Source organism: Cynocephalus volans, chromosome 3 (assembly GCF_027409185.1).
Source record: "Cynocephalus volans isolate mCynVol1 chromosome 3, mCynVol1.pri, whole genome shotgun sequence".
In the NCBI taxonomy this organism is placed as follows: domain Eukaryota; kingdom Metazoa; phylum Chordata; class Mammalia; order Dermoptera; family Cynocephalidae; genus Cynocephalus; species Cynocephalus volans.
Window position 1 is genome coordinate 109,168,766 of NC_084462.1, and position 14,266 is coordinate 109,183,031.

General features: G+C 55.8%; 1 protein-coding gene across 1 annotated transcript; it reads right to left on the reverse strand.

Annotated features, from left to right (window-relative positions):
- Nucleotides 1-419: 419 nt before the first annotated feature.
- ZFHX2 (zinc finger homeobox 2) lies at nucleotides 420-13,296 on the reverse strand. The gene is made up of 9 exons (XM_063091361.1): nucleotides 11,256-13,296; nucleotides 10,559-11,076; nucleotides 9,824-10,064; nucleotides 8,220-8,294; nucleotides 7,809-7,867; nucleotides 6,052-6,252; nucleotides 5,406-5,532; nucleotides 1,765-5,244; nucleotides 420-1,504 (listed from the first exon to the last, which is right to left on the reverse strand). The coding sequence occupies exons 1-9, from the start codon at nucleotides 13,294-13,296 to the stop codon at nucleotides 525-527; spliced, it is 7,722 nt and encodes a 2,573-aa protein (XP_062947431.1). The 3' UTR covers nucleotides 420-524.
- Between the last annotated feature and the right edge of the window lie 970 nt (nucleotides 13,297-14,266).

A 14,266-nucleotide genomic window follows, 5' to 3' on the forward strand; every position in this document is an offset into this window, starting at 1 on the left:
TGGGTAGGAAGAAGGGGGAATGGCAAAGTTTATTTTCCTTCCCCCTTCTTTGTCTTGGATTTTCTTTTTCCTTTCTTCTTTTTCTTCTTTCTTTTCTTTTTTCTTTTTTTTTTTTTTGGTGTTTTCTCAGTCAGTGGAACTGCATGGGATAATGTGTGTGTTCATAGGAGTGGGGGCTGGGAATTCAGTTGGGAAAATGAAGATGGAACCAAGGATAGACTTTGTGTATGAATCATCAGGATGCCAAGATGGGTGTGTGTGTGTGTGTGAAGACAAGACACAGGGGCAAGGGCTACACCTGCAAGTTGAGATGAGGATCAGAGTGTGTCTGTGGGGTTGGGGAGGAGGCAGGACTCTGCTGGAGGTGGGGTGTGTGACACCCACTGACGTTGGAAATTGAAAGATTCCCATGAGGTGGGTGCAGCCAAGGGTTGGGGTGAGGGATTTGAGCTCCCACCAGACACCCTTTGGAGTAAAGGAAAGAGCCCTGAGGTCCTCCTTTCTCCCCATCTTGGTTTATCTGTTTATAAAGCTAGAAGTGTAGAGGTAGTAGTAGTTTTTGGGTTGGAGTCCGTGTGAGGTAATCTTGCTTCCTCTTTGGCAAAAGCCACAGCAGCCGTGACAGCAGTGGCGGTGTTGGTGACGGTGATGGGTGGGCCCCCTGGAGGTGGGGCCGCCTTGCGCCTGTGAGCCGAAGAGCGCAGGTGGGAGGCCAGGGCTTCACGTCCACTCAGCAGCACCTCACATGCCAGACAGTGGTAGGTACAGATGGGCACCCGCAGCGGGGCGGGCATGGATCCCTCAGAACCTCTCCCAAAGAAGCAGAATGATCTCTGGTGGGCAGCCGCTGGGGCCTCCCCATCAAATGCCATCTTGCACTGGCGGCACAGGTAGCGGTGGGTCACATCCACAGTGGAGATGCCAGTGCTGCCTGTGAGCAGCTCGTCGGCCTCACTGGCCTCCCCCTCCCCTGGAGCGGGCAGTACCGGAGGCTTTGGAGGTGCTGTGGCTGTGGGCTCAGGGGGCTGGGGTGGTGGCTGGAGGAGGGCATTGGGGAGCAGCCCAATGAGGGTCTGAGGTATCACGGGGTTCATGGGAAATAGCCCCTTCTTCATGCCATAGAGCTGTTGGAAATAGGCCCCCTGTAACTGGGTGCCAAATACAGCTGGAGGTGCTGTTCCCCCTGTAGGGGGCAGTGGGAAGGGCAGGAATTGGCCCCCCAACAGGGCTGGGACAGTGGCCTTCAATGCTTTGAGGTTCTTGAGGGCATCAGTGGAGGAGTTGGTGGGGGCTGCAACTGGCTTTCGCTCACCAGAGACCTTGTTCGCTGAGGGCTCAGAAAGCGGACCAGGGACAGGGTCAGTGGTGCCTGCTGTGGAGGAGCTGGTTAGGTCGGGCACTGGTCTCTGAGGTAAGGGGCGGCCTGGGCCTGCTGTCTGAACCACCGTGGTTGCAGGCAAGACCGAAGTAGCAAGGCCGAGGAGGCCTGAGGAGGCTGCAGGTCCTAGGAAGATGAAAAGAATGATGAAAGATTAGCCAACTCCTGCCCCCATCTTCCTTCCTGCTGTAGGCCACCTCCAGCCACACACTCACCCATTTCCACCACCCAGTTGCCATGCCCCCTTCCCTCCCTTCTTTCCCCCAAGAGCCTGAAGCAGAGGAAGGTCCACAGGAGGAGAATGGACATGGGAAAAATTAAGAAGGAAAAAGAAGGGTATAGGGAGATGTTCTCGAAGTCCAACTCCTCCCAACCTCCCCACTCACCTGAATTGAAAGGAGCTAAGCTGCCCAGTGGGGGCTGGGCCAGAGCTGGGCCAGACAAAAGGACCGGGGCCAGGCGAGGCAAGGCTGGGGTAGCCCCGAGGGGCGGCACAGGGGCAGGTGTGGTAGCAGATGGGGCCTTAGGAGCTGGGAGTGCCTCAGGTGCTGGCGCCAAGTCGTAGCACTTGCTTTCACTCTTCAGCTGGGCTCGGACCGCCTCTTTCAGCTTGGCCAGGTGCTGACGGGAAAAGAGATGGCCTCGGCAGGAGACATAGAAGTCATACTTGACATCACAATAGGGGCAGTCGGTACGCTGGGCTGCCAAGGGGCCCTCACTGCTGCTCCCAGCTGCCACAGTGGCTGCCCCCTGCAGTTTGGCCTTCTTTTCCTTGGCGCGAGCATTCTGGAACCAGACCTGGATGACTCTCTTGGGCAGCCCGATCTCTTCCCCCAGCACCTCACACTCCTGCATGGTGGGAGTGCGGTAGGCTTCATAGCAGGCTTTCATGATCTTCAGCTGCAAGCTGCTCATCTGTGTCCGGTAGCGCCGCTGCCCCATTCCATCTGGAACCCCATTCCCACCTCCTGGTCCCCCACTGGTTCCTCCAGCCCCAGGAGACTCTGGTTCAGCTAGGCTGGAAGCAGATGAGTCACTTAGATCTCCTGCAGATGGACTACAAGCCTCACTCTCTGGAGAAGCTTTAGATGATTCCTCTGGGGCCTCATCCTCACTGGGTGGAGGGGGAGGTAGGAGAGGTAGAGGTGGCTCTGGTGTTGGGGTGCTGGCCTCTTTCCCAGGTGGTAGGAAAGGCAGGGGCCCAGCAGCAGGGGTGACTGTGGGGTAGGAAAAAGCAAGTGCTTCCCTCTTTGGGGTCTCCCTCCCAGTCCCATCATCTGTTTTGCCCAACAAGAGGTTGAATTTGGGGAAGGATGCAGGGGTGGGGTTGACAGAGGGTTTGACTGCTGAACTTGGAACCCCCCCAGGGGTGCTTCGAAACTGGCCTTTCCTCTCCCGGGCCCTGGTATTCTGGAACCAGACCTGTACCACTCGCTTTTTGAGCCCCACCTCCTCGGAGATGCAGTCAAGCATCTTGCGTGTTGGGTTGGAGTCTTGCATGTACCAGCGGTACAGTATCTCCAGCTGCTCAGGGAGGATGGTGGTGCGCAGGCGCTTGTCCTTGGGTGGCTCGCCCTCCCCTCCGCCCCCTGCTTCACTGCCTGTGGGGGACAGGCTACCATCCTCATGCTTCCGTTTGAGGGGTGGCCCTGACACTGGTGGCATGCCTGCCACCAGGGGGTTACGTTCCCCAAACACCAGCAAAGGCAGATCTATGAGTTGCGGGGGAGTGCTGGGCTGCACAGATGGCAGGAAATGTTGTCGGCGGTGACTGGTCAGGAGGTCCTGGCTAGGGAAAGAGAGGGTGCACTGGTCACAGGTGTGGGCTGGGGAAGGCAAGGGAGGAGGCTTCCCGTTGGGCTCTTTGCCTCCTGGCTTTGCTGCCTCTGCTTGGCTCAACTCCTCCCCTTCCAGAGGTTCTGGTGACCGACCCTTAGACCCCACTGAGGGTTCAAGGCCCTGTTCCTCCTCTACTTCTTCTTCCTCCACCTCTTCCTCCTCTTCCCCTCTCTCTGCCTCTTCCTCCTCCTCTTCAGGGGTCTGGTCATCATAGCACTTCTTAAGGTGCCGCACCAACTCAAAAACACAGGAGAAGGTGGCGTGGCAACGCCTGCAGCTGCAGGCTCCCCCGGCACTGCCTCCAGTTAGCACAGGCCCACCTTCGCAGGAATTTTTGCGTGCTTTCTGGCGGGCATTCTGGAACCACACTACCACTACACGGCTAGCCAGACCCAAGAGACTTGCGAGCTGCTCCACCTCTCCATCTTTGGGGTAGGCACTGGTCTCAAAGAAGGACTGCAGGGCTTGGGTCTGGAACTCTGTGAACTTGGTTCTGGAGAACCTGCGGCCTGCAGGCACTAGGGGAGGAAGATTCCCTCTGGTACTTTCTTCCTCCTCTGGGGGCCAGTGTCCTCCTGCCCGGCTTTGTTCTTCAGGGGCACGGATTCCCCCAGCCTCAGGCTCTGAGACCAGGAAGGGTGGGCCCAACTGGGGAGCAGGTGAATCCAGAGACCCATCGGGAGGTTTGGGGGGCTCTGCAGGGGGTGGGTATAGGCTATCATAGCTCTTGCGAAACTGAGCAGCATAACGGCTCAGGGCCTCAAAGGGCAGAAAGCGGCGGTGGACGTGCTCCTCATGTGTCTTGAGGATCAGCATATTGGAGAAGAGTTTCCCGCAGGCCCCACAGGCCAGTTTGTCCCCACTCCCCAGGGCCTCGGGTGGGGGTGGGGTTGGGGGAGGTGGCACAGCCTGCTTCCCTTCATTATACTGAATCACCAGCTCAAAGCCAAAGTTTTCTAGAAGGGCTTTGGCTGCAGTCCGGGCGGCTTCATTGGGCAGTGGGTGGGGGGGTGGGGTGGGCCCTGCCTCATTCCCCTCTTTGGCCATGGGGGGCCGCTCCCAGTCCTGCTCAGCCAGCTCAGCCTTGGGGGGTGGTGGCGGAGGAGGAGGGGTGGCAGCTGGAAGGGACAGCATGGGTGCAGGCCCAGCCAGTGTCAGCTTGGGTCCCACCTTGAGGTCATGGAGGTAGAAGGGCAGGAGCAGCTGCTGCTGCTGTAGCTTAAGCAGGGATTCGGGCACCAGAGGGAAGGGGGGCAGGAGTGGTGGGGTGAAGAGGGGGGCTGGGAATCGGTGCAGGTCCATGGGAGGTGGGGGAGGAGACAGGAAGGGCAGTCCAGATATGAAGCCACTGGGGTCGTGACCCTTCTTCTCAGTGCCCACCTCCCCCTCAGTCTCAACTTCCTTGGGCTCTTCTTGGCTGCGCTCTAGCCCCTCAGTCTTGGAATCAGTCTTGGTCCCCCGAGAGCGAGTCTGATGCAGAACTGACCGCATGTGGATCTCCAGGGTGGAGCTCTGGTTGTAGGAGACTCGACAGACCGTGCACTTAAAGGGTTTGTCTGTGGCAGCAGTGGTGGTTGGTGGGGCTCCAGCCTCTCCCCGGGAAGGGGCAAAGGGGTCGATGGCAGCCTTCTTCATCTTATGAAGGTGGGAGACAGAATTATAATGAACCAAGAGGATATTCTTCTGGGTGAAGGACTCCTTACACACAGTGCACTTATAGGGCCGGGCAGGGTCAAGAAACTTATCCAGGGCGAAGTTGGTGGTCTTCCGATAGGTCAGAGGGTGGCGAGAGTCAGCTGGAGCTGGCTCTGCAGAGCGGGGCTCCCCAGCAGTCCCCTCCTCCTCCTCAGCCACAGTGGGTGGAACAGCCACTTCTTCAGCTTGGGCATCAAGCCGAGGGACTGGAGATGGAGCTGGAGAAGGAGGTTGATCAGGGCTTCCTGAGGGCTTGTCTGGGGCCTCGGCTGAGGCCAGGGGGGCCTCAGGAAGAGGATCTGGACTGGCTTCTGGGGTCAGGTGAAGGCCTTCTAGGAGAGGAGAGCACAATGAGCAGGGAACTTTAAGACAGACCCCATCCACTCAATCTCCAGGGCAACTGGCCCTGGCCTCAGTCATCTTTAGACCTTGGTCCGTGGAGCTCAGGTCCCCTTTCCTGCTACCTTGGAAGGTTTGCTGTCCCCTTCCTTACCTGCTGCCTGGTCTCTGCTGGATGCAGCCTCTGGCCCAGGAGTGGGGACTTCTGGGCCCTCCTCCAAAGGGCTTAGTGTGGGCCCAGGCAGCACTTTGGTCGTAAAGGTCATCTCTACAGTTGTGGCCTGTGATAGGAGAAATCCTTGTGGTTTCACCATGACCATCCACCACCCCCTACACTGCTCTGACCCATCTGCTGTGCACCTGTACCTATAACTAGACTCCTTTTCATGGATCTGGCTTCCTCTCTGGACAAACCTCCTACCTAATTGCTGCTTTTCCCACGGACCAGTGTGCCTGGGCTGCTATCTCTCCCATCTGGCTCCCTCTATCCCCAGGCCGAAAGTCATCTTTCCTTGAGGTTACCAGCCCTGGCAGGCCTGTGCCTGCTGTTGAACAGCTCTTCTCAGAACTTAATGGAAGTGAAAGAAATGCTTAGTTTCCTCATCTATGAGTAGGGGCAGCTAGACTAGTTAGTTCTGAGGGTCCCTCCAACTCTAAAACTCAACTTCAAATCTGTGAAATGCTACTTTCTTCATCAACATGTTCTCCCTAACACTCGCCTGGATACCTCCACCTCTTCCTCCCCTCCTGCATGGCCCTGATAGGGTCATGCTGGACCATGCTAACCAGCTTGTACTCACCACAAGCAGCAGCTTCTCAACGCACTCAGGCACCACATTGTGAAGGTGGCTAAGGTGGAAGTGCAGGGCAGGCCGGCCCACCAGCTGCTCCTGGCACAGCGGGCACCTGTACTTGGGCTGCACTGCATGCTGAGAGAGTGTATGAGCCCTCACCTGGTCAGACTCCGGGCTCAGGAAGCTGCAGTATGGACAGCAGTATACCTGGGGGACACATTGGGGCGGTGGAGGAGGTGTAAGGGCAGGGTGGAACCCACCACCACACAGTCCTCTGGATTCCTGAAGGCAGCACTGTCCCCAATTCCCAATTTAGGAGGAGTAGGCTTATAGGAAGGCATCACAGCAGACCCGTACTCCAGCCCCAAGTCCTGAAAGCTGGCTCCTCCCTCTTTTCCCTTGGATTGGGACAAACGCCTAGCCTAGGCTGCTACCTTGCCTTCCGTCTTTGTCGGCCTCTACCTTCCTTGGTGTGCCTTTCCCTGTCTCTGCTGCCCCACTTGATTCTCCAGCTGACAGATGGCCCTGTACCTGCCTCCACCCTGGATTTAGTTTTCTTACCAACCCCCATCCTACCTGCATCTTCTCTGAGAAATGGCTCCATTTCCTCCAGGCACTTTCTGGACCCAGAGGTTCCCTCGTCCCTGCCAGGTCTGCCTCTCCAAGGTGCCTGAACTGTCTCCTAAAGAAGAGGTCCTACCTGTCTGCTCGGAAGCCAGCTCATTCTTCCTCAGCAGTTCCCACTTTCTTTTCCTTCCTTCCGCACCCCCCACTTCTTAATGTAAACAAACGTTACAGCTCCCCCAGTGGCCCAGGGAAATTCTGGCCTGGCCCTCAGCACATTTGCCCACACTTACAGAGGGATGGGGCCTTGAGAGGCCCCACTGTCCCCAGACTGCCAGACCTGTCCAGCCTGCATTTTGCCTGCCCCTCAGATCAGGCTTGTCTCCTTGGCTCACTTTCTCTCCTGTGCCATTGCTCCAGGCCTGTCCATCAGGAAGGAGATGGCCTCCTTAATGCACCTAGCCCTTGCAGCAGACATCTGAAACAAGTCTGTTGGAGGGGACAGGAGATGGGAAGAAGAGGTGCTAAGGCATTAATGCAGTAATACTGCAGATTCCTGTCCAATTTGGAGAGCTGTGAGGCACAGGGTAGCATCTCAAGATGAGAGACTGGGATCCCCTCAGAACAGGCTGCAGAGCTAAATTACTCCTGGGTCCTGCCGAGGTCAGCATCCTGGGGATTTAGAGATTTGTGGGACTTGCTGTCAAGATGAATCATTTGGTTGGTGCTTCTACCCTCTAAAAGGGGGTTTCAGGACAGCTCCGTGAAGTCTCAGGGTGTTCTGTAGGATATGAACATCCGTGTCTTGCCTTCCTGCTCCTTCCTAACTGAGGAATAAAGCTGGGCACAGCTGAGTGTTTGTTTTTGCCTTTCTCTTCTCACTTCTTCACTTCTTTCCTCCCCTCCTTCCTCCACCTACCTCCAGTCTTTCTTACCCTCAATACAGTATCTTTCTTCACCTTTCCCTCAAATTCCTGCCACCCCTTCCTGTCGTCTCTCTCTATACTCCACCCCTCAGGGCCAGCTCTGCCCCGTACGGTGCCAAACATGTAACTAGACCTAGGTGGAATTTCTTAAATGTGGTATTCTGAGTGAAATAAGTCACAAGCATGACAAAATTAGGTCTGCCTTTAGAATATAGCAGATCTCAGCAAAGCCAGACCCCCACCTCAGCTCTTCCCAGTTACCCCAGTTCTGACCGTGGTCTGGTTGGCACTGTCTCTGGAAGGGCCAATCTTGTTCTCTGCCTCTTCAGAAGCTGAGGATGAAAGGTAAGGAGATTAAGGGATTCTGACAGCCCTCCCTCTTACTTTCACAGACCCCCAGCCCTTAAGATGATTTGTAGCAGAAAGCTTCCCAGGTAGGAAGTTAGGCTCTAGGGAAAGGGAGAAAGGGAAGGAGAGTCAGTAGATAGGTGAGGCTTGGCAGGGGTTGACTCCAGGTTAGGGTCCTCACAGAGGGCAGAAATGCCTAGCCTTCCCCCTGATGAGCCCTTCTTTGATCAGCACAGGAGGCCTTGTCAGGCCCCTGGATTACTGCAAGGTCCCAGGAGTATCTCAGAATGAAGACCCCGGGGGAGGGGAGGGAAAACGACCAGATTAGCAACTCACCCAGTTGTTCTGTCTTGTTCTGGGCATCTTTCTCAGGGGTGGGTGGTTCAGCTAAGGGGGTGACAGGAGCCTTCCCTGTGTAGGATGGAGAGAGTGTCAGCTTAAAAGAGTTGAAGCATCAGGGAAGGGAGGACACAGGGCAGAGGAAGAAGGACAAGAAGTGAGTGAGTGAAGGAGGCAACGGATGGATGAATCAATAGGAAGGAGAGGACAAAAAGCCACCAAAAGGAACTATTCATACAGAGAGTGAAGGGGAAAATTACAGTATTAGAACTGGTAGGGGCTAGCCAGTTAGCTTAGTTGGTTAGAATGCTGCCTTGTTAACACCAAGGTCAAGAGTTCAGTTCCCCTTACCAGATAGTCGCAAAAAAAAAAAAAAAAAAAAAAACTGGTAGGGCCTAATAGATCATGTCATGTGAGTCCAGCCCCTGTACCCCTCCAAACACGCATTTTGTAGAAACAAGTCCAGCATTCGGCAACAGAAACAGGACCAAACTCTGCTCCCTGTCTTCACTGACCCTAGAAGCCGGGCACCCCAGAAATGTAGTGGTAGGCACTGAGGAAGGAAGCTGACGTTAAATGGAAATGGCTTCGGGCTGAGCCCGTGGCGCACTCGGTAGCGTGCTGCGCTAGCAGCGCGGCGACGCTCCCGCCGCGGGTTCGGATCCTATATAGGAATGACTGGTGCACTCCCTGGCTGAGCGCCGGTCACGAAAAAAAAAAAAAAAAAAAAAAAGAAATGGCTTCTGTGGTGAGCAGCAGAAGGTAGGTCTAGCTGGGAGAGGAGATTACCACTCAAGTAAGAATTGACAGATGTGTAGGAATTTATTTTCGGTGGCAGCCTAATTAAAGTGTTAAAGTTCCTTAACTCCATTCAGCCCTGCGCCAGGATCGTTAGCTATTGATCTAGGCCCCTCCAGCACTTAACTCCAGCCAGCATATTGGCAATTCAATTAGCACCAGTCAATGCTGCCTGTTCTTGGTTCCTGCTGCCCGTGCCTTTACCCTTGCCCACCACTGGCCTCACCAAAGCCCGGACGCCCATGCCCACCTCTGATAGCCCCTTCCAGGCTTTTCTGCACCCTCTGGATCAATGGCGCCTGGCTGGCTGTTCCTGGTCTCTGCTGGTACAGCCTCACCTGCCTAAGGGGGACTCTAAGCCCACCCTCAGGGCTGAAGACCTCCTAGGAGACAGGAAGAGGCTGGAAATCTTGTCAGGGGCCTCTTCTGAACCCTGCTGCCTTTGGACCATCCCCACAGCTCCCATCTCTTTCCAACAAGTCCTGGCCCACAAGGGGCATGTTCCATTCTTTTCTTCTACCTTCTCTCTCCTTCCTGACCAGCTCCAGCCTGCCACTCCCCACACCTACTGTTGCCAGGACACTAGTCATTACTCAGAACCTCCTTTCCTGTTCTCTGTTTTCTACCCAGCAAAGTCCCTGCCCTTTTCTGCCCTGTTCCTGATGCCCCATCCTGTCATCCCTTCGGAGCTCCTTTTTGCTTGCTGTTGATGGCCCACAGACCCATTTCTCCTTCCTTGGGTCACTTTCTCATCAGCTGCCCTCCCTGCCCAGCCCTTATCCTCCAGTCCCCATCTTCCTCACCGGGAATCCGGAGTGGCCCATGGCTGAAGCTCAGGATGCTCTGAAGAGCTAAGAGTCCTTCCTCGGCTGGGGGGCCATTCTGTAGCAGCTTCAGACGCCTCTGAGCCTGGGCGTCACGGTGGGCAGGTGCACGCAGGTGTTGCAGCACAGCCAAGCGGGAGGGGGTCTCCCACGCACACAGCAGGCAGTGGTATAGCCCCAGCTCTGCCCCTGCGTCTGCTCCCTCTATTTCCAGCAGAAACTAAAATCAAGGGAAGAGGCTGGCTCAGGCCCAAAAGGGACACCTCCAGATCTCAGGAGACTTTTCTGCCTTCTCCAACAGAGCCTGACTAGCAGCACCCCCTCCACACCCATCCCTCCTACCCCCTTGAGCCCTGCTTTCCCTCCTCTGGTCACCTGAGTGTCACTGCTTGTTCTCCCCAATCTCCTACTTCCCTTCCTCATACCAATTCTGGACTCCCTCCTAGTATGAATAGAATCTGGTTTCATCTTCTTGAACTTCTGGTGATATGATGGACTAAGCTAACCCAGACCCCACCCTCCAGCCCCAAATACCAGAAAAGCTGAATAAAGAAAGTCTGTTTCACTTCATCAGAGTCTATATCCTTTGGTCTCTTTCTCCATATCTGTCCATACGGTTACCCTGGTGCATACTTCTCTTTTTCTTCATTTCTGTCACCCTGGCTATTCCCATTCCTTTTTCCTCTTCCCTGCCCCTTCCTGCCCCAGTCTCACCTTATAGATCTGGGTGTTTTCTTCATGGGCTGCACCCCGGGCATGCAGCTGCATCTTCTCCTTGCTGTTGGACTCAAAATCACAGATGTTGCAGCGCAGGTGCAGAGGGGAGACAGGCCCATAGGGGGCCCCATCTCCCAGGGGGACTGGGGAGGAGGTGCTCATGGACCCAACCCCCTCCCGCAGGTGGGCCGCGAGTTGGTACTTCTGAGCATGTTTGTCAGTCTTGAGGTGGAGTTGGAAGTTGGCCTTGAGCTGGGTGCCATAGCAGCAGAGCTTGCAGCGGTGGGTGTCACCAGCCACCTCCTTCCATTCAGCTTCCGGGAGGCTTCTGCCGATGCTGCAGTGGTAGAGCAGCAGCTCCAGGTTGTCTGTGCTGAAGGCCTGGCACACTAGGCAGCGGAACACCTTCAGGGATGGGCTATCCTCTGGGGGTGGCGAGGTGGGCAGGTCATCAGATGAAGAGCCCAGAAGCTGACTTGGAGGCAGGTGAGCATCAGGGGAGAGGCTGCCAGGGGCTAAAGGACAGAGATAAGTTAGTGGCCAAAGGAAGAAATGGGACAGGAGCAGTTTGCTATGTGGGGAAGTGGGTTAATGAGCATGATAGTGCTCAGAGGGAGTTATGGTTACCTAAGTGGGGAGTTGGCCTTTGGGAGAAAGTAGGGAATAGTTTGGCCCTGGGGAGAAGGGAGCTTACCGGGTGTAGGGAACTTGCGGGCAGGTGCTCCAAGGTGGTGGAAACCATTGAGAAACAGTTGGGCTTCCAGGGGCTTGTCTGGCCTCAGCCCATGGCCAGGCAAGGGAGTCTGAGGCTGCCCTAGGGACTGAGGCCCAAAGTACTGGAAGAGTTCAGGGGGGTTGGTGGAGGCAGCTCCTGGTTGGGGAGGAGGGCCTGGCCCCACCAGTCCAGGTGGCAGGCCCAGTGGCAGCCCCTGGTGCAGCATTAGGACATTCTGCATGTGCTTCTCAGAGGTCATATGGATGCGCAGGTTGCGGGAGATGTTCGTCTCATAGCTGCACACCTTGCACTGCCAGGATGATTTGGTCTTGGGTTCTTTGTCCCCCGTAGAGGGTGGGAGTGAAGCCTCTGGGGGACTTCCCTGCCCACCAGTCCCCGCCTGGAAGCCTTGCAGGTTGGCCAGGTGCTTGTCAGACTGCATGTGGATGCTGAGGTTGCCCTTGGTGGTAGTGGAGTAGTTGCAGACATCGCAGCGGTAGGGCTTGTAGCCACAGTTGTAGCTCTCTCCACGAGCGAGGCGGGGGTGGGCTCCCCCGGCGCTGCAGTAGCTGCAGTGACTGTTGCTCTCAGGGTGCTTCTCCCGCATGTGCACATCCAGGGTCTGCTGGTACTTGTAGTGCCAGTTGCACTTGGGACACTTGAGCGTCTTGCAGGAATTGCGAGAGTGTAGCAGGGACATGTGGCTGGACAGGCTGAGGCCCTGGAAGGCTGCAGGGGCTGGGGTGTAGTCATCAGCCAGGCGATAGGGCTGGGGTGGGTCATTAGAGTCTTCAGGGGAGCCCGCTGGGACGGGGAGAGTGCCCCCCTCCTTGGAGGTGGGTGAGCTTTGGTTAAGTGGGGGACAGAGACCTCCATCTTCTTCTTGCCCCTCAGGGAACCAATCTGGCCCTGCCTCGCCTGTTGCTAGTGGCATTTCTTTGGCTTGGGTTGGGCTGGGGTCCCAGGTGGCTGGGTTTGTGGTTGGGGAGGGTGGACTGAGGGCCATGACTTCTTCAGTGGGGAGGGCAAGGGCCTGGACTTCTGCCTCAGGGGGGCCATCCTTGGTTTGGGCCATATTCGCCTCCACATTCACTATGCTACTGTTGTCAAGGGGTATTTCAAAAGGGGGACAAGCAGAGGGTTTTGGTTCCAGAAAGCTTATGAGGGCCTTACAGCCCTCGTCCCCCTCCTGGAGCACGGCTGGGCTGCCCAGCAGGCCCTGGTGTTGGGTGGGGGTTAGCTCCACCCCGTGAGACTGTGTGTGGCCCATAAAAGCCCGGGGCCTGCTGAAACCCAGGCGGCATAGAAGGCAGAGCCAGAAGAGTGCCCTGTTGTCTCCCCACCTGCTCCCCATGGGGCCGTCTTTGGGATCTCCGGGTGGGTTTGGAGCCAGCTGGTAGCTCCAGAAGGCTCCATCCCTTTCCTCACAGGCAGCCGGAGATGGCGCTGAGGTATCGTGGGACAGAATTTGGTCAGAAGAGCTAAAGCCTTGGATTGGGTCAAAGCCATGTTGGATGTGAAGGGCAGTGAGGTGTGCAGGGGGTAGGTGGGCAAAGAGGGGCAGGCTGGGCTCTTCATTGATGCCCGCCTCACCCCGGGAGAAGCCCTTTGGTAACAGTTCACTGCTGTCCGGCAGGGACAGCCTGGCCACTAGGTAGGCCTCACCGCCAACTGTGAAGAATAAGTGGTTGCTTAGGTCCATGGGAGGGAGCCCTTCTTCTTCCTCCTGCTCCTTGTCCTTTTCTACCCCCTGGTCCTTTAGTGGGAAGTGACTACAGCCAGGCTCTTCTTGGGGCTCCCCAGTCTCCTTTGGTGGGATGAGGCCACAGCCTGACTCCAGGGACTGTCCCCCTGGCTCTGAAGGCCTCATGCTGTCAGAGGTGGAGGGGGCAGCAAGGGGATCTTTGGTGACAGGATCAGAGGGGGCGCTGGAGGAGGGGGTGTCCGAAGGTGGGGATGGGACATTGTGCCCAGGGGAGGGGGTGGTGCTAGCGGTAGAGGCTGTGTTAAGAGTGGCCATGGTGGACGGAGGAGTGCTGGGGGTTCATTTCAGCGTGACAGCCAGCACCCTGCAGGGAAACAGAGAGCAGTGCTGTGAGGCCGCGGGGACCCAGCCCTACCCTCTTCCCTGAACACTAGCTTCAGACACCCATTTGCAAACTTGAAGCTTCACTTAGTGTCTAACAGGCTTCAAAACTTAACTTCTTCTGTCCAAAATCAGAAGAGCCCAATGACCCCAATTTCTCCCCTGAACCTGCTCCTCCCGATCTTTCCTATCTAAAAGGTTGGTACCACCATTTATCCAATTGATTAGGCTAAAAGCCTAAACGTTTTCTCTTGCCCTCACACATGTCCAATTCAACAGCAAACCTCTAAACATGTCAAATCCCTCTACTTTTCTTCTCCATTAGCACCACCCTGGCCCAAGCCACTATCATCTCTTTCCTGAACTGGGGCAGCAGACTCCACATTGGCCTCCCATTTCCACTACTGCCCCTACAATCTATTTTCCCTCCACCCAGCAGCTAGAATGGGGACTCAGTCTGCTTTATTTATTGCTCTATTATTAGCACAGAGAATGATGCCTGCCACATAGTCAATAAATGCCTAATGAATGAATGAACTCTGGGAAAGACCCTCAGCTTTTACATGCCCTGAAGAGGTAGATTCCCTACAAGATCTTTTTGCCGGAGATAGGCCACAACTGATTCCCTCAGGCATGCAGACAACATCTCTGATGCCTTCCAGATCTATCACGGTCAAAAGCATGTGGAATAGGTGGGCGTTTCCCTGGCCAGTTGTTTGGTTTTTTGTTTTTGTTTTTCTTGGTTTCTGGCCAGTATGTGATCTGAACCCTTGACCTTGGTGTTGTAACACCATGCTCTAACCAACAGAGCTAATTGGCCAGCCCTCCCTGGCTAGCTGAAAGACAAGAGCTGGTATGTTGCTTCCTTTTCCCCAAAGAGATAAAATAATAAGTAATAGTAGTA

Coding starts and splice junctions, on each gene's coding strand:
- ZFHX2 (XM_063091361.1), bottom strand. CDS start 13,296: ATGGCCACTCTTAACACAGCCTCTACCGCTAGCACCACCCCCTCCCCT. Junction 8,295..9,823: donor TGGGCCACTCCGGATTCCCG/GTGAGGAAGATG, acceptor CATCCTACACAG/GGAAGGCTCCTGTCACCCCC. Junction 7,868..8,219: donor GAACAAGACAGAACAACTGG/GTGAGTTGCTAA, acceptor TTTCATCCTCAG/CTTCTGAAGAGGCAGAGAAC.